Here is a 20,344-nt window from a genome sequence, read left to right as displayed (position 1 = left end):
AAAATGGGAGCCAAACAACTCTCATGTGCCTAAACCTACCAAAGAATAACTCACATGTGTTTGATGTTTCCTTGTGGCATCAACCATGCACATGAGAGCTTCAGTGAGTGAAAACATTTGATCTGAGCTCAGCGTCATACGTAGACTGTGTTACATTGTCAGTTCCTGTATCACAAAGCTGACTTCAGAAGAAAAGCAATAGTAAGTTTGCTCAGTAATAAATTTACCAATATGATATGCCAGGGTATATTAACTACCGCTTTTAACTACACTCTGTACTTAAGCTTCTGAATTGCCGATACCTCATATTTTTCTCTCTCTCCATTCCCAAAGTATAAAGTTGAAAAGATAATGAAGGCAAGAATTAATTAATAAAGCTGTGCTGTGCAGGCAGTTAACAAAAAAATCAAATTGCCATACCCTGGCCATATCTGTTCATTGACGTTGCAGTGTCTTCATGGTAATAGGATGACTTTGCAAGTGAAAAATTAAAATAGGCTTCAAGTGTATCAGTATACTTGAAATACTCTATGGTCAGTTCAGAGTGTCCACTTGCCATTCGATACTTTGTAAACGCAATGTACATTCTTGTGGGCAGTGGCTTTCATTGTTTCAAAAGCTAAACAAGTCATAACCTAAAGTATTCTGGAATAGCATAAAAATACATTTCAGCTATACCATATGACACATTCAATCATTTCATTGCCAATGGTTATTTAGAAGATCAATGCATTGTGTGAGGTGCAGTGCTGTAACATTACCGATGACAAAAAATAATGTATATATAGTACATTTCAAATGTCACCAGGTTTCTCAGCAATCCGGTCTCAAAAGTGACGACAGCATATCGGAATGTGATGTTAAATGTGTGTATATGTGGTTAGGCAAACAAAAGATGCATTTACCTGAACAAATTAGAGAAATGGACTCTTTGTCCACATGCATACAGGTATATCGCAAGAGACATTAAGAAGAAGAAATGGAGTCGGGGCAGGACATGTAATGCGTATGGCAAATAACCAGTGGTCTATTTGAGTCACAGAATGGGTGCCAAGAGAAAGGAAGCAGTGTCTGGGCAGCAGTGAACAAGGTGGTGTGATGTAGTTAGGAAATTTGCAGGCCTAAGATGGTGTCAGCTGGCACAAGATAGGGGTAATTGGAGATTGCCGGGAGAAGTCTTCCTTCTGCAGTGGACATAAATAGGCTGATGATGATGATCATAATGATAATAGAAGTGCTGATGTGAGCATGTACCCAGGTTATTTGAACAAAGTAGTAGTTTTTCACATTCGTGAGAGTCCCATGGACAATAATAAGACTTTAAAATGCATTGCATCACCAAGATATTATTTTTGGCATATATTTAGCAGCCACTTGATCATTGAGGTGGTCTTAGTAAAAGTATCCCAAGTAGCGCATCTGATGGCACTTTGTATTGTTGAGAAAGTTTCATCAAATTACTTTGTTTTAAGTGAGGAAAAAATTTTTTGAAGTTGTCTCCCACTGGTTTCAAAATTTGCAACATGTTTTCTCTTTGTTGCAAAGCCTCTTGATGGCATATGTAAAATTCATGGATACCAAAGTTCCTGTGCTGATAGAAGGTTGTATATAGGGAGCTTGCACTGCTTTTAAGTAGTTTTTACTTACCCCTGCGTGAAAAAAAATGTTTTCTTCACCGCTACGGCAACCTCATGCAGTCAAGCAGAACGATACCACCCTGTGTCTTTTGTTTATCGACCTGCTTGGTGTCTTCACATGGCACTTAGAAATGCATCAACACTGATGTCTTTACTACATGACTTCATCAATACTTCTTTTTGGGCGAGTTGGTTCATCTTGACTACCTAACGTTGTGAAAAGTGCAAAAATAAAAGAAAAATATTCATTACATTAAGATAAGTAACTATAAGTAATTCTATGAGTCCACACAATCCTGGTAATAACACTTCAGTGCTGCACCTGTAGTGAGGCGAGGTGTTTCCATTCTTTAAAAGGAATCTCTATGTCTTGACTTCTTTACTCAAACATGCATGGGTGATGCAGAAATGCCCACATTAGGCAAACACTGAATCAGCCTTAATGAAGCATCTTGTATTTAAAAAAAAAAAAAAGACTCTAGTGTCTGGTCAAGGCATTTTTCTCATTAAGGGCCTAACACATGTAAAAAAAACTGACAATCTTGAAAAACTTTTCTATAAGTTTACAAGTTCCTGCACTTTTGTTAACAGATCCTGTTAGCACTTCTGAACATAGACAAAATTGATGTACTCTTGCATGCGACTCTAAAAAGTATCATTGTCTTGTAATAAGACTATTTCGCAACTTCTGTAAACAGCTTGGAAGATATGTAAGCTGTAACGAAATATGACGTGTTAGTTCATATTAAAATTCTGTATCACTTGTCGTTTACAGAACTACAGTATCAGTTTTTGTTGCAGAGGTAGTTTCAAACACGATGTTCCCCTATTATTTAGTGTGTGTTTATTGAAGCTAGCAAGCAAGAAATTTAACGCTGTACATTAAAAAGCCTGTTTCCAACTGTCACCAAAGTTTGACTTTTTCTTTCAGATACAACAGATTTAATAAAAACCAGTTTAGCAGCTCAGTAAGGAGAGTTTTTCTGCATTTCACATGTCTTTGAATAAGAAGGATAAGAAGAAGCTTCCTTTTAAGCATACTTTATTGTTGCCATGTGTGCAACTTCCATATTGTGGCATCATTCTGAATGCCTGCACTGACTAAACTAATTGATCCTGTGTAACAGAGAGAAGATTGAACATAAGAAAACAATCATGCGGAATGTGTTCAAAAACTCAACATTGGGCTTTGTATTTAACTTCACATTCCTGCCATGATGTCGATGTGTATCTACCTTCATCATTGAGCCACAATCTTTCCATAGTATCTGTACTCCGTTTCATACCTAGCAGGAAATTCCACAGAAGCTATCTTTAAATTTAAATTTAGGTGTACAGACATAAAAGGACAGAAACAGACAGCACAAACACCATTTATGCAAATTTTCCATACAAAATATGGAAGCTATGCAAGTAGTTTGGGAATAGGTGTCTCGTGGCACATTTTGTAGTGCACTTGCTCCTGACCTGTAATGCATTCTATGGAATAACTACTTAATTTATTTCAACTACAGCTTGTGGATACAGGGTTATGTCAAAACATGTATTATTGGTGCACCTTTGTGCTGCCAATTTGCGATGTGGTATAATACGTTTGTGGACACATGCGGTGTGCTGTGGCCACTGGTCACGGAAGCATGTCATTCTTCACATTCACCGATAAATAGGTTTCCATCTGCAATGCCTTCCATGCTGTAATTATGTAATATTTTGTGACTAAAGTATGTGGCAATGTTATATGGAATGACATGATGCATACCTATGTTTTTATTGCACATGTGCCGTGATGTGTTTTGGACATGGATGCAGCTGATGAGAGCAGACTTTCCAGCATTCGTAGCATTGCTTGTTATGTATCAAACACAGTAAATAGCCTCAAAAGAAATTTGTCTGAACAGCTGAAAAATGCCACTGTTTTCAGGTTGTCACAGTACCGAGACGTGGCACAACCCGCTACCAGATGATGATAAGGAGGACGAGGAAGACTTTGGCGACTTCTGCCACGTCCAAGTGGTCCCTCCACCAGCGCCTACATCTCCAGAAAAACGCGCACACATGTTGGGTGATCTCCTGTACAATCCTGGACCCTTTTCATCACAGTCCAATGACACCATCTCTCTAGGTTAGTTTTGCCTGCCTTAATGGTGCCCTAACAGCACGAGGAGATAGACACACATAAAGATGAAATGGGACACATTAGCCGACACATTTGTTTGCTTGTTCATTTGTTTATTTACTTAATTATTTATTTATTCACTGCACCTTATATGCTCCTCAGTGGCAAGGGGGTGACAGGACTAATTCGAGTACATCTTATTTATTTACTTCAATACTGCTGGCCTGAGTTTCAGGCCTTGGGTAGTAGTGGGCTACTGTACACAAGGAAACAGTGTACTCAACAAAAGCACAAAAATTGTTCTGTGAAAAATATAAAGTGTCCCCTGTTAAACAGGCGTTACAAATACAGGATAGGGTCACTCGGCATCTTATGCCATGGAGAGCCTGCATGAAAGAGTTTTCTGTTCGGCATTCAACAACATTGATGGCAAGGTACTCTGATTGCTTATAGTTTGTGAGAGAAGAAGAGTTGCAAATGCACACAAAATAAGAAATAAATATATTCGTGGATAAACATACCACCGGATTATTTTGTCTTTTAGAAGATTGTATTTATGATGCTTGTGAATCAAACTTCAATGTGAGTGGTGAAAAATAAAGAGAAAGTGAACTAAAGTATAACATGAAAGATTAAAATTTAATTCAACAGTTTGGGCTTGTTGGTATTTCATTTCTGACCTATTAGTGCACAAAATATGTGGGAAAAGTAAAAAAGACGCATACACTTTGTCTGCATCTTTTGTACTGTTCCGTTCTCTTTTGTATGTCAAGGCTAAAAAGGTAGAATTGAAAAATGTAGTATATCTGTTTGTTTGTTTGTTTGTTTGCTTATTTATATTTAGGGACTGGATATATTGCCGAATGCAGAGGGTGTCAACAATATATATATATATTAGTTTGGTTACAAAATTATATTGAGTAATACTTTCTTGGAAGGTTGCAATGTCCAGGTTGGTAGTGATGGAAGCAGAAATTTGGTTCCAGCCCAGAGTTGTTTGATCTGAATTAAAGAGTCATAAAATAAGTTTGTTCTGCAAGAGATACAGCAACATTTAGGTTATGGTCAAAATGAAGTGAAATATAGCTGGGAGTCAGGAGCTGGTCTCCGAGAGCGTGATTAAAATTATGACTATTGTGATGAAGGCATAACCCAGCACATTTATGGCTAGGCGACAGGTCGGGAGGACTTAATGCATGTTTCATGGACATGACACTAGAAAATTTGAGAATAGTTAGGCAAAATAAAATGATTTTGAATATTCTGGATGGCATGGACTTGGTGCTGTGAAATGGGTGAAGCTACGTGTTACAATTAAAAAAAAGAAAAGAAAAAGAAACATGGATGGGTAACTTGGACTGCATTAACTAATGTTCACTGACACATTTAATGGAAGATGCTTGCACGAACTACTATCACTACAGCAACACAAACTATCAAACAGACACTACAAGCAAAGTGCAACAATGGGAAGCCAAGGGCATTAAGTAATCAGTTTGTTTTTGCTTGTTTTATCCTTTTAGTTGTTTGTGGTGTTGTAGCAATATTGGAGTGGTTTATTCAATTATATCCTAAGTTTTTTGTTTGAATAAACTTCAGTTGAGTGTCAGAACTATTGTCTTGCTTCTTCCCTTGCATGTCTATGTCTCTGCACCTTTAAACTGCCCCCATGAATGCATGCAAACTGGCCTACCCTCCTGTTCAGTTTGCCTTAAATTTGAGTGCAACATGAAATTTCATTTTAAAGTGTGGTGTATTTGGGAATAGTGTTGGAGGGACAAGAAAGGGGGTAAAGCATGGTGGCTTAGCATTTGTAATCATAGACAAGTATGTAGACTAAAGAGGACACACAGATTAAAAGTGTAGGCAAGAGCAAACAAGTTTTGGCTAGGAATAATTGGTAAATTGTGGAGCGATGTTCCTTAATGCTCACATTGAAAAAGGAATAGGTAAATGATGGCCTATTTGGAGGAGTGAGAATAACATTAAAAAAATTTCCTGCCACAGAAATGGGACACAGATGGCAAAGAATAAATTATGGTTGACTACGAAACTGACTGAATTCACTGTTTCTGTGATAGGATTGCAGCAGGAACTGCACAAACACATCCCTATGGATTAATATGGCATAGACCTGACAAGCCCAGTCTGTGTCGCACTTGTCTTCAGACATTGCTTGACACACCTACTAGTATTAAAAACCAATTTAATCGAAAATGGTGTTATGTATTTATTTCGTTTACATTAATAGCAAATTAGTTTTTTACAACTTCAAGAAACATTTGCCTGCCGTGCTGCATGCACTTTTAAAGAAGAAGTGAGTGCTGCATTCATTTTTCAGTGGGCTTTTTGCTTCAGGTTTGAGTGCACAAGGCTTGAGTTGTGTTGTTCATTTAGAAGCTAACAAAATATTGCATTTGACTTTCCACTACACTAACTGTACTTGTTTCCTCTCTTGTGTTTTCATTGTTTTTCTAACCGCCTTTCCTGTAAACATATTAATATATACACCCATGTACATCTGCAGGTGATGCACTCTCCGTAAACAGCCTTGAATTTGGTGCACGTGATAGTTCACTGTCCAGCCGGCATGGATCAGTGTTAAGCCTTGATTTCCGGCTAGGCAACAGCGACGATGAGGAGTCTGCTTCAGCGAGGACAGGGTGTTCAGATGAAGTCCGTGCAGCCGCCACAGCTGACAGTCAAGAAGAGGCATCTCCATCTGCCAATTCATCTGGTAAGGCCTTTCAAGTCCATTGGCATTTATTCGTATAGCTTGCATTTGTTTAGTTCACAGCGCATACATAAAAAGAAATGTCTTCATACAAATAGTATAGATTGCTTAATTCATTGTTCCTGGAAGTGATGCTACAACTGACACCATCATGGCGCATGTTTTTTTCACTTAAGGTTGGTTGTTAATAGACATGTTCCGAATATAGGCGTATGCTAGTATTATCCATACTTAAGATTCTATTTGTGTGAAGGCTACATAGCGAGAGTGAATGTTAACATGATTATGCGATCAAATTGCCCCTAAGTTATCATATTAGTCCTTTACTATGGACCAATGTCACTAGCAGTAACGTAATAATGTTCCTAATATAGACATATGCTAGTATCATCCATACTGAAGATTCTATTTGTGTAAATGCTACATAATGAGAATGAATGTTAACATGATTATGAGATCAAATTGCCCCTAAGGGTTTATATTAGTCCTTAACTATGGACTAATATTTTGACTAAAACTATGGACTAAAACTATTTACTAAACTATGGACTAAAATTACAACTGGAACGAAAGTATAACGCAAATTAAAAACAATCTCTCAATTCCTTTTTTGAACACTCGTCGTGATGTAGCACTTATATTGCTGTTTCACAAGTACGTTCACGGACCGAGGCCATCGCCAATAGCTCTGCAAGTTTCTCCATTCACCTCACGAAGATTTCATGTGCATCTACGTCAAAACAAACGCTTTTAACTCATCTGTGCTTCCACGTGTCATTCACTTGTGGAACGACCTTCCCGATATCCTGGTAGCTGACGCTAACAAAGAAAAATTTCGTCACGACATAAACATTAATTTCTTAATTAAAAAAAAACTTCTTGTCTGCGTTGCTTTTTGTGTGCTTTTTTTCTTTTTATATTATTATTAACAAGGCATTGTATAATTGTATAATTTTGTATAATTGTTTGCTCTTTATACTGTGTAAAATTTTTCTTTCCCTTACCCAATGCCCATTCTTTGGGCCTGTAAGGTATTTTGAATAAATAAATAAATAATGTCACTAGCAGTAACCTTCTGAAAGAAGAACTTTGAGTTGAACTGTTAGTGCGTTTCATTTGCATTGTTATAACCTTGGCAGCTCTCTTGATAGCTTTGGTCAATTGCATGTGATTAATTTATGAGCTCATGATACTGCATTTGGAGAACAGTATCAAGGCCTGTGCATTGATATATACTTTGTACCAAAATACTCTGTAAAGACATATTCTTCTCTGAAGCGAATAGCTTTTCTTGGCTCTTTCATCCGCTTTTGTTTTAGTCTGTGGTTATTGGCAGTGGTTGGACTTTCCCCACCGATAAAAAGGCGCCGATAAAAAGGGCATGTGCTCTTGTGCAACTGTGTTGCGAGGTTTGTTTATTTCTGAACGCCATACATTGTAGGTCTTCCAGATGCACACGCTGTCACATGATAGCTTTGGGGGGTGTCAAGGTTTAATGCTGTGGTGCAGCATTCGGGTAGCACAGCTATCCTCTTCTCCCACTGCTCTCTCTCCTCGTTGAGATGGCAGGAGAAGAGAATGGCAGTTGCGTTCTGTGTCTGCGCTGTTGGAAACAACACATATGTGACAAATCGGCTCGTATGTATGTCCGCCTATGCTACCATCACAGATGTGCTGGTTCTGCTCTCTACGGAATTGGGCAATGCAACAACAAATGCTGCCCAAGTATTCTCACTGTAACAGATAATGCCTTCAGATATATCATTCCTTTAATGAAGAGAATAGCTTTCTAGAGGCGTTTGGCTATATGTTTAAATTGACAATCATTGTTAACACTTTCTGCACTTTTTTTTTTTTGTATCTGTTGTGTGTGCACGTGTGTCTGTGTCCATGTACGTGTGTATTTTGCATTTCTGCGCAAGTACAACTTTCCCTGCTTTAATGTATTTTTTCTTTCTTGCTCTCTCTCTCTCTTTCCAGAATACTGATTAATCTCATAATTTGTACTGTGTACAAGAACATACCTCCCATGCCACAGTACAGCCTTTCTCAGCTTTGTGTCTGGAATTCTCACTCAGCAAAACAAATGCATTTTGTTTTAGCAAATAACTACAACTGTTTCGAAAGGTCCAGCAGTTACAGTTTGGAATCAAGTGACCTAACAAATACTTGCAGTTTTTGCCAAGGGAGGAGAAAGTACCTGCTGTTGAAAGAAGTTGTTGAAGGTAGACAGTGTTTACACACTGCAGCAATGAACCTGTCTTTTATTTTCTCTCTCTAGACACGACATCAGACACACAGCCTGAAGGCACAGCTTCCATGGCAGAGCAACCGGTGCTACTTTTGGACAAGTACAGCGTGATTCGAGGCATGAACCAGGTAAAGTATCTGTACCAGTACTTCACATCACCAAGCTCATGCTGTGCAGACAAATCTGCGGTGTAGGCAGAGAATCATCAAGAAAAAGAAATGGGCATGGGCAGGACATGTAATGAGGAGGGAAGATAACCGATGGTCATTAAGGGTTACGGACTGGATTCCAAGGGAAGGGAAGCGTAGCAGAGGGTGGCAGAAAGTTAGGTGGGCGGATGAGATTAAGAAGTTTGCAGGGACAAAATGGCCACAATTAGTACATGACCGGGGTAGTTGGAGAAGTATGGGAGAGGCCTTTGCGCTGCAGTGGGCGTAACCAGGCTGATGATGATGATGATGAGGCAGAGACACCAGGAAGTGCCCAAAGGAATGTGACTCATGTCAATTCAATCTCTTAGGGGGTACATTTCTTTGTTAACCTCATTAGAAGCTTGAATTATCTGAAATGTGGAATAAATTGTAGTTCAAAATGGAATTATGAGTTACATGAACAAATGCCGTACAGCACTCACGTGGTTGAGTTTTGAACAGATATGTGAGCAGAACAGGTATACAAATGCTTTAGCAAACAGCGCGAATAATGGGACACAGAAAAGAGGCACGTGACACAGGCGCTGACTTCCAACTAGTATGTTTAATGCGCGAGTGCAGAATATATAGGCAGAGAAATGATAGTAAAAACATAAACGGCATGAAAACACGAAAAGAATGACTTGAGATTGCAGGTGGGCAGAGATTGGTTAAATTTGCAGATACGCAATTTCCTTGTCTAATAACTGGATGGATGGTGAACTGACGCATGAAGGACCACATTGGGTGGTGGCAAATGCTTCGATAATCTCGGGCGTGTGCTGGTCAACGTGCTTTTGGATGACAGTGACTTTTCTAAAATAGGGGATGCATTTACACGACTTGCAATGCACAGCAAGATTGCTGCTCTAATCTTGTTTTATGTTGTTGCCGTGCTTCCGGAGGTGATCATTGAGGCAGCGTCCCATTTGTCCTTCGTACTAGCGCCTGCACTTCAAAGGTATTTCATAAACAACTCCTGTGATGCAGCTGGTGAGGGGCTCCTGATACTTCTTGTCGCAACCTTTTTTGTGGGGGTTGTCTTGGTTGACCCTTCTGCATAAAGCATTCAGCTTTCCTAGGGCTGAAAAAACAACCGAAACACCCACCCTTCCCGCGGAATCTTTCAATCTGTGGGACCTTCTGAAGGTATGCAAGCGTGTACAACTGTCACCATAAAAGCATTGTTGGTTTTGACAGTTAAATCCTGTGATGCTGCTAATGAATATCCAAAGCAGCCTGAATATCGATCATGCACATTTTGCCTATTACAAAAAAGGTCTCTGCATCAGCTATCGTTAACTGTGTTATCTTGCTGCTGAGAAACCAAAAGGCTTAATTTAATGAAAAGCCTCTTCTGAATTAGGTGGCTACAGAATGGATCGGAAACAATGGGCTTGAATTTTTACGAGCTGACTTCTGTGATGCCACAGTGATCCGACCTTGCAACTGCCACTTTCACTGCTCGCGCACTGTCAGCATGCTGAGTGTGTCATCGGATCACTGCGATCACTACAAGATTGGCTGGAAAGCCTAGCAACTTGTGTAATGACAGTGGAGTGACTAGGTTCCCGCCTAGGCTTCAGCCAAGATCTGTTAGACAATTGCCTAAATGCAGCACGAAAGTTATAGACACCAGGCTTTACAAGTTGCCTTAGTTTGTCATTGCATAAACAGTTGCCTGTGGGAGTGCATTTTTGCATTTTTTATGTTACTGCATTTGTTCTTTGCTAATACATACGCACATGTGCTGTAGATGCTGTAGAGAGGGAAACAAACTTGTAATTGCAGCCCCTAGTGAGAACCTGACCCGTTGTGGGCTGGTAAGTTTATTAGTCACGTGGAGCCTTCTGGATGAGAACCCAGACGGTCTTGGTGTGGTCCACAAGGGGCTGAAGTACCTTTTAGGCGATGCCATTCACATTGCCCAATGTTGGGTATTTAAAATGTGCTTGTAAAGGATGGGCACAATCAGGGACTTTTAAAATAGCCGTAAGTATCCTCACTTTCTGATGACCTAGCAGTGTACTAGACAGTGACATGCATAGCCCCAGCAAGCACTGGAAGTGCCGTCTGCTTCACTGTTTCCAGGACGCTCCAGTTGGGGAGGCAGCCTGCCTGGACAGCTGGACACGCTGCTTGGAGAGTGTGCGTGAGCTCATCAGCGAGGCTGAGTCCGTCTTCAACCGGGAGGCCAGCAGTCAGGTGTGCAGGGAGGCACTGGACACTGCAGAGGGCACTGCATACATGCAAAGTGAGCCACTTATATCTTGTGTTTTATTTGTGCGATAAGCTTCAGCCCATGTGATGTGAACAGGAGTGGTAACACCAGGCATCGCATCAATCGAGCCACATGCTGTTCTCAAAGCGCCAGCTTGATACAGTGTTTGGAAGCAGCACCCGCAGGATAATTCAATGAGTTTTATCAGCCCGTCAGGGTCGAATTAATGGAAGTTCACTGTATATCATATTTGTCCGCTTTAGATACTTTAACGGATGCAGTTTACTGAACTGCAATATGTGCTTTTAGTGCAGAATTAAGGATTTGTAAACTATGTGCGACTATTTTTATTTTATTTTTTCAAATTTAGCAATTTTCAAAATATCTCGTGAACAATATCCTGCCCTAAATCAAAATTCCACTTCCAACAGACACTAGAATTTAACTTTCTCATGAATGCAACAGATTTCTTTAAAATCAGTCCTGGGGTTATCTCAGAAAAGCATTTCAGCATTTTACATGTATTTGAATAGGCGTCGTCAAAGTTGCATCCAAGCTGAAGCTTCCCCTTACTACAGGGTAGTATGTTGCAGTTGAAACAAATGTTATGGGTACTTTAGGCAGTAAGATGGACAATTCACTTAGCCTACGAACTTGGCTAAAAATGTAATTGGGGCTTGTGCTAGCTCATTTCCCAACTCTAAAGTCTCAGTTCAACATTCACATGTATAAATGGCTATTGTTTTGCCTAGGTGTGTCACTGCAGTGAGTAAATTAACTTTCATGCTGCAAACAATTTATTCTGTACAAAGTTGAGAGCTGAGTTGAGTGTAATCGTCCAATTAAAATAGTAATTGTCATATAAGGAATTTGTGGTTACGTTTAACCTAAGGAAGGTTACTGTAAAAAGCTGCAATGATGGTGCGAACCAACCCTATCAGAATATCTGTATTAGTTATTATTGCCATGTTGGTCAAAGCACCATAGTATATATATATATATATATATATATGCTTTCCCTACAGACACTTGTCAACTAGCTTCCCTCTAGCAGTCTTGGTAATAAACTTGACCCATCTGGTGACTTGGTTTCACTGCCTTTTCCTGCTAACACGCAGACCTGGCAGAAATCTACAAAGTGTGTCAGCGCATCGCCCTTTCATCACGCCTGACGGGCCTGCAGTGTGAGAGCCTGGACAAGCTCTGCTGTGAGGTGCAGGACACCTGGGAGCGACTGGCCTCGTATCTTGAGAACTCCTGCCTCTTTGTAAGCCACACCTGCTTTGCTTGCTATGAGTTAACTTACACGCTGACCAGAACGAAGGAACCGCGAGCTGGCTTGTTCAGAAAGTATGTTTGTCTGCTGGCTGGGGTGGCACTGTAACCTTTTTGTGAGCTCAACAAGTTCATTCGATCAAGCTTAGGAAAATTAGTGGGACTCCTTCAATTATTCATTTTCTTCCGAAAGTTGGTTATCAGCCTAGAATACATAAATAGGTGTTTTTTACTAAAGGTCACAGCCTGTTCCTTTCTTTAACCCTTTGAGGGTCGATTTTTTTCGCCATATGCGACCGCCCAGTGTCAATATTTTTTATTGCAGATTCCGATTCTTCTTAGGTACTTATTTCGAAAAAAATTTACCGTGATTTTTTTAGGGTGACCGTAAAGTGAGAAAAAAATATTTTGCGTTGGTATATATGCACTCTTCATTCATGAATAACAACAATAAAAAAGGAAATAAACTTATCAGAATTAAGAATTTTATGCATTTTTATGCGCATAGTTCAAGGCTTTGAAAATCCACACACAAGAATATTTCGCAAGCCTCAAATGTTTCTGCTTTTACACTAATACGTACGTCCATAGCGTAATCGAATTGCGTAGGTGCGCGCACTCAAGAAAACTGTTTGGTTGTGTGCCCATCAAAAAAAGCAAGACGTGTATCAAACTTCTGCTAATCTTCATCTTATCGCCAGCCAGCTAGAGCAATTAGTCTTCGCCAGTCTTTAAAAAAAAAAGAAAAGAAACGGAAACGCATGCACGGCGGCACCGTTCCTATATGCACCCCTGTGAGCACTAAATGAGCGAAAAACAAGCGGTCGCCCTTTAAGCGATTAGGTACGAGATAGCCATCAGTTTCGAAAGCACAAAAAGCCGAAACCGCCTGCAAAACAAAATCCAAACGGCCGCCCGCCCACCCGTGCGCCAATGCGCGAGCGGTAGTATATAGACGCGCGGGAACAAAGTAGCGCTAAAACAAACCATGCAACGAAAACCGAGAGAGGTAGGCGCGCGAAAAGAATTCTCTGTATTTCCACATAGTGGCAGCACCTGACAGAAAAGAAAAAGTTAGGAAATTGGCGCGCTTTTTAAACGTACAGACGGCGCCGTAAATATACGGCATCGACCATTTTCGCACTTGTTCGCGGCGCCGTATATTTACGTCATTGACCGTCAAAGGGTTAACCTCATTTGAATACGCTTGTTCAACGATTGTGGCAGCACGATGCCTGGGGTGTAATGGTGCTAAATGCAATGTTCCAGGTTTGGTTCTTGGCCATGAAGTTGTGCTTTGGCAAAGGAAGAGTGCAAAAATTCCTATATACTGAGAGTTCAGTCCATAACCTAACCTAACAGCCAGATAGCAGAACGTCTTTAGTGTGCCTTTGTCCCTGTCGCAGTATAGTCATCGTAGATGTCAGAGTCACTTTGTGTTAAACTGAATTTGTGAACCCAGTGCACCTGCTCTTCCTGCGCACTGCCTTCAAGTTCTTGGATGTTTTACTGCATGCAGACTTTGAAGGTACCTCCTGCCGAAGATTCCAGGTGGCTGCCGAGCACCGAGGAATCGGCGAAGTCGTGTGGTGTGTGTCTTCTAAACGTTGACAATCCTGACATTGCATCTTCGAAACTTTCCTACAGCGGCCGCGAGTACCACTCTCCATGTGCCAACCTGTGGGTAAACTGTGTCAACTCACTACTCCCTGCAGTGAGTCCGGTGCAACTGCTCTAACGAGGAAGACGGTGCACTCTTTGTCATGCATACTTGCGTCATTCCCTCCTGCCCCACTCCAATTCTTTTTGCCCAGACCCAAGAGTCAAGACCATGTATTTGCCTGGTGCATTGTCAATCAATGAGTCATCTAATGACAGCGACAGAACCTTGATTTGTGGTGTTGCTCTACCGAGAGAGAAAAAAATATGGTTGCATGTTGGGATATCTGTTGGCTTCGTTCTCACACAGATGTCATGACTATTTTGAAAAACTGAGCCAACATTGTTGTGAATGGTGTAGATAATGTCTTGTGCGGTGTCCTTGCAGTAGCAGATTGTGTTGTCATCAAATGTTTCGAAGCCGCTCCATGAGTGACAGCATCTGTTGCAAGGCCCTGTTGTGGGATTCCTGTAACAAGCCTGATGCTTTGAAGTTCTGGAGATTATGGAGCACTGCCCTTCTTTATCTCTGAGGCTTTCGAGCAAGAAAAGTTCTGATTGCTGACTGACGTAGGTCGTGTTGTTGGCATCATGAAAGTGGAATGCAAAATAGCGAACCTGCCCCGGGGCCCACATTACTTGTGCTGGATGGTTTGAAACTTTTCACAAAGACTGTGTAATGTTGCAAATTGAGTGCAGTGTTTACAAAGCAGATTAATTGCTCCGAGAGCATGCCTGCAGGGATAGTTGAAGCAGCAGGAACATAGTAAGAATGGGGGGTCAGCAAGGGCTCGCATCGAAGCGGTGTAGATAACCTGCTAGCTTGCACTGACCGCAACTTGTTGTGCATGCTGTCGCGTGTTTAGGCGAAAGCAAAAAAGCCATTGGAATGTTGTCGGGAACTCCTTGATTCTCGATTTGAAGGTCTTGTCAGAGACATCAATTGGATGTTTCAGCTAAGCCAAGGCGAAACACACTTTTATTTTGAGAACATGCAAGTTGTGAAACTATCAGGGAACAAACTTTGTTTTCAACATTACACCCATGATTTGTGCTTGTGCATTTGGCTTGCATTTAGAGCGACCCTGTTGCGTTAGGCCAATGCAAACTTCTGGCAAACGTGCCTAGCTTTGCTCATTGTGCCAGAATGTCGTGAGAACCGGTGTTCATAAAGAATTGAGGTGGCCTGCTCTCTTTATTATTCTTTAACTGTGGCATAGCATTAAAAAGATTGCAGCATGTTGCCTTAGTGCATTTATTTTTACACTTAACACTTTTAGCATAGCTGATATTATAGTTAATAGCATATTTATTTTATCCTTTTTGCTAACCTTGCCACTTGGGGAGGCAGCATTTGGAACTGTTGTTTTATAATATTATGTTCTCTTTTGTAATATGTTGACTATGTTGACATGACCCTTTATGTGGCTCATTTGAGACACTCCAGCCATATTAAGTGACTGAATAGGCTTTTTGTTAATGTGCACAGACACTTAAGGATTTATCCTTAGTAGGTGTTTATGAATGCTAGTGAGGCATGCATTACAGCTTCCTAATTGTGCACTGTGTAGGCAGTTGTGTAGAGTCAAATGGCTATGAAATGTGATCTGTTAATACTGTGTACATAAATAAACCTTTTCAAGTGCATATGATTGCTGTTCTGTGACATCTGTGCTTCACATAAAGCTAGATATATACATATATTAGCATCACACTTCCTCAGGTGCTGTTTCGCTTGGTATGATTGAAGAGTAGTATGGTTGAAGAATTCTGCTTGATACAGAAGGGTAAGATTATGATCAGTGCTTACTCCAGCAGCTTGAAGTGGATAAAAAGTTCCACACAATATTGTGCGCAGTTGGTCCTGGTTGCTGTAGTACAAAACTAAGAGCTCTCTCATGCTACATAATCATAAAATACGGGGTGTTCTTTTTTTTTTTTACATGATACATAATTTTTCAAAATCGCTGGTGGCAGGTAGTGTAACTGTAGTCCTTGAGCTGGATCACTGGAAACAGTGGACATTAATTGCACAAGAAGTCAGAATGCATGATCAACTAAGTAACAAAATTTCAATAATTACCTTTTGAATTAATTACTTTATGGCACATATTGCAAGTTACAAATCGTAGTCGGGGCGTTTGCAAAGTGAAGCCACTTGGAGCAAATGCCGAGAAAGGCACTGGTTTCGAGATATGATTTGTCAAACTAGCGGTAAAAATGCACTGTTGTTCCACTTATTAAAGAAATTATCGTTTTACACATTGAAGAACAAAAGTATTTGGGACACCCATGTATTTTGTTGCCAACTTTGGGGATTAACATCTAAAAACTGGTGTCATCCTGAAAATTCGTTCCAAGTGGATGGGCCTTGTGAGCTCGCCGGTTACAACTCTTAAATTGCAATATGGTCCTATAAAGTAATTAAGAAACGTAATTAGTAAATTTAGTTAAGTTGATTATGCATTTCAATTTCTCATGCAAGTACTGTCTGCCTCCGAGTAAGCCAGCTCAATGTCTAGAGTTATGCTATCTTCCACGGTTTACTTTTTAATATTCTTTAAAATCTAAACAAAAAAAATACACCCGGTATGTCACTGTCATATCCACTTGTTTTTGTAGGTTCCTCGTATACCCCTGGCATACAATGTAGAGCCATGGGGGAGTTCCACTGGTTTGTAAATTTATGCAAAATTTTGTGGCCTTTTATTGGCCAGATTGTTCTTGCAGCATCTGTAGCAGAAGCTTCTTGCCATTAGTCAAATAAATCTGCTAGTGATATTATACTGGCTGTGACTAGATATGTGTAACGGTCGCATATGTAAATGTACAAGGAATTGCTTTTCAGGTGAAGTAATAAGTAGAGAAAAAAAATACCAGCTGTGACTTAATTAGTAATACATACACGTCAGGAACAGCAGTATGCTTTAAGGGACACTAAAGGTAAAAGCTACTGCATTTGTAAATTACACCTCGATGATACCAAAAAGAAAGCCACTGTTACTTTGAGAGGAGGCTTGATAGGCCAGAAAGGACTTTAAAACAACAAATTCACTGATTACGGTACTCCCTAATGCGAAATTTGAGCAGAGCTCTATACGTGAGAGAAGTATGCTTGCCAATATTTTGTAGTATGATTATATAGGTATGCAGTTTATATTAGGCAGACAATGCTGTGAGTAGCTTGGCTGGTGTGGACACACTGTCTCATGTGGCGCATTGCAAACGGTGTGAAGTGGGGTGCGACTGCCTCACTAATCTAGAGGTCGTGAGAGGCAGCGCATGGGTGGCTTGTGGGTGCAATCTACAGCAGCCGCCGCAGACAGACCTCTACTCATGCAACGCTTTGTTTTCATATATGGTAACGGTGGACGTGCTCGCCGCATGCCTTATCTATCGATGTTGTCATTGGTGAACAGGCGGTGTGTCACGTTGGCGTCATCTCGTAGCGGTCGTCGCTGCAGAGCCCTTCTTGAGCGGCACTAAGCTTTTCTTCTCACGCTTTCGCCATACCCTCCTCCTCCGCGTTCCGCCTCATGGTTCTGCTTCACCCTCCTCTGCTTTCCTCCTCACGCTCTCTTTGCTATCGCTGTCTTTCATCCCTAGCTGTGCTCCGCATTTGCTCTTTCATTCTTCACTGTGCTCGTTTGCTTGGTTATGCCGAGGGACATTCAATGCAGGAATGGGTGCCAGAGAGCTGCACCCTAAGACGTCTGGTGATGCTGCCTTGAAGTTCCTGCACTAGTTCGCCATAATGTCACGGATTTTGACGGCATATGCTAGAGCTTAGTTAGATTTTTATGAGTAAAGTTGGACTTAATTGAATTCTAAAGGAGCGAAACAATATACTGGACCACAGTGGCCCAAATGTAGAAGAATGCTTTGAAATTAATGATGTTAGACTGATGTAGAAATGCGGGAGTTGTGGTGCCAAATTCAGAAAATGAAAGTCTGGCATTCAGTTTCTATTTTAGTAGCTAACGTCTTACTGTGAAATAACGGGAATTAAGTTTTGAAATAATACTTATCAATAGACACTAATTCAGTGTTTTTCTTTGGTGTTACTTTAAGGCGAACTCCTCAAAGCCCACAGGCATCTCCGAACGTAATCTTTATTTGATGCTATAATCTACACTAACTAAAGTCTGCAGAAGTTAGAGTGAAAGTTGTTGGAAGCTTTGAGGAGGGCGGGTCTCGGCACCTACTGCTGCACTGTCTGTTGTGGCAGCCCATTCAAACAGGGGCTCTACAACTGGGGGGTGCAGTGGGGACACCTTCACAGGTTCATGACAGGGGGGTACTGCTCTCACCGCCATACCCTGGGGGCCGGCTCTCGTCCATACAGTAAATTACACACCGATTTAACAATAACGAGAAAAATGTATATATATAAGCTCCAGCTACTGCCCTAACACTCAAGATGCACTTCCAGAGCTCCTGCATTTAGTTAACGTTAATCGCGCAACTTTAATGATTACGAACTTTAGGGTTTCATGACACATACTTGCTCGGGTCCTGCTCTTTCCATCTACACGCGTCTTCCCGTGGCTATTGTTTGCAAAGGGTCCGCTGCCTATAAGTCTGACCATGGCCTCTGAGATTCAAACCTGCGCCAGTGATCTCTGCGGACACAATCTAGGGCCTCCGAGTAGCCAATGCGGACAGGAGGCGCTTCGCTGTCAGCAGCTGGCTGTGAAATATTTGGCCGTGACGCGCGAGACGGGGAAGTATTCTGACTGAGGACTTGCGCCGAGACAAGGGAGAACTGGGAGCACTAAGCATGCAGCAAGGTCCCCCTCCCCCATGTGGAGGCGGCGCCGGATATGTCCTTGGTTAGGAGGGGTGCGAAAGTTGAAACGCCGCAACTTGAATTCGGAGACCTACGCCGCAGCAGCCACATTCCGATGGGGTCGGAATGCGAAAGCAGTCCTGTGCCGTGCGTTGGGTGCCCGACAAAGAACCCCAGGTGGTCTAAACCATGGTCCCTCTAATGGCGTACCCAATAACCCCACTTCGCAGTTTGTGGACGTTAAGGGCGGGAATGTGCGCGAATGGCTATTCGTCCATAGCGATCGAAAGAGGGCAGGATGACGCACTTGTCCATGTTTATCCATTCAAGCGCACGCGAGCGCACTGCTGGAGAGAGAGAGAGGTTACTACGTCTGATAAAAGATGCGACGAAATCGGATCGTTGTGGTGACTTCCTGGTGCTTGGCGATGTCGCACAGAGCAAGTGGTGAAGTCTGCGAGCGAAAACGGATCACTCGAGTTTTTACCTGAAACATATATGTTTCAGCTACAAGCTATATATATATAGCTTGTAGCCGTCCTGACGACGGAAATGCCAGTATTGACGATTGATATCCCGTCGACGATAAATAACAGACGGCGCAACGGCTCGTACGTCGGGTAACAGCCGGGAGACCCCTCTGTCGGAGAGGCAGTCGAATGTCATTTACAACGAACGACGTTCGTACATAATGTCATTTGTTCTCTGTCGCACGGGAAAAGGTTATGACTCTTTCAAAACATCTTTAAGGAATTAAGGAACGTGGTGGGCATGCTTATAAGACTACTCGATACTTACGACAGACGCCACTATAGTTGTCACTGTCGTTGTTAAAGGAAATACGAACTATCGGCGCGGGAGAAATACTGCGCAAACCTCACTGTGGTCGCAGTGTAGTATGTCTTTGCTGACTACAGGTATATACGCACGCATATCGGTCAGAGCTCGCTCACACCATGCCGGCATTCTGCGCTCTGCGGCATTCAGCATTCAGCTAGTGGGACAGCATATATTTCGCAAATACAAGTGGGAAACTAAATTGACTCAATGCATTTACTCAGTCCCGTGGGTTATCTGATTCGGCAACGGTTTCGTCCATATGAAACGCTGGTTTCGGCGACACGACGCAGTCATAGAATAAAACGCAGTGACATAACTCGTTTGATTGGGCGACGAGTGGCGGACCTATTGGCTGCAAAGTTCAAAATAATGTAGTAAAATAGATCTACGTGCAGCGTTTAACGGCACCGCTTCGGACCGATTTACTTCACTTTAGAGCTAAAACCTGGAAATGAATGAAGTTTGTTGCATTCCTGATCAATACGGCCTTCCGTAAAATTCAAAAAGCGCGCGGTGGCCTATATTTGCATGCGGCGTGTGCGATAGCGACTGGTGGCGCTCGTAGCCAATCTGTGGTGGCGGCAGGCGTTATGCTTACAGTTCTTAATTTCTTAGATAAATATTTGACGGA

General features: G+C 41.6%; 1 protein-coding gene across 1 annotated transcript in view; it reads left to right on the top strand.

The window, feature by feature from the left end:
- LOC126539470 (uncharacterized) overlaps positions 1 to 15,731 on the top strand; it is a 33,179-nt gene extending 17,448 nt beyond the window's left edge. The window contains exons 7-12 of the mRNA XM_050186325.2: positions 3,559 to 3,759; positions 6,281 to 6,490; positions 8,769 to 8,866; positions 11,021 to 11,183; positions 12,269 to 12,417; positions 13,945 to 15,731. Of these exons, the coding sequence (XP_050042282.1) occupies positions 3,559 to 3,759; positions 6,281 to 6,490; positions 8,769 to 8,866; positions 11,021 to 11,183; positions 12,269 to 12,417; positions 13,945 to 14,163 (1,040 nt within the window). The 3' untranslated portion in view covers positions 14,164 to 15,731. The remainder of the gene's footprint in view (positions 1 to 3,558; positions 3,760 to 6,280; positions 6,491 to 8,768; positions 8,867 to 11,020; positions 11,184 to 12,268; positions 12,418 to 13,944) is intronic.
- The last annotated feature ends 4,613 nt before the right edge of the window (positions 15,732 to 20,344 follow it).

The sequence above is a fragment of the Dermacentor andersoni genome, chromosome 11, assembly GCF_023375885.2.
Source record: "Dermacentor andersoni chromosome 11, qqDerAnde1_hic_scaffold, whole genome shotgun sequence".
NCBI lineage: Eukaryota > Metazoa > Arthropoda > Arachnida > Ixodida > Ixodidae > Dermacentor > Dermacentor andersoni.
The sequence above is the reverse complement of the archived record's forward strand: the minus strand, read 5'-3'. Positions and strand labels throughout refer to the sequence as shown.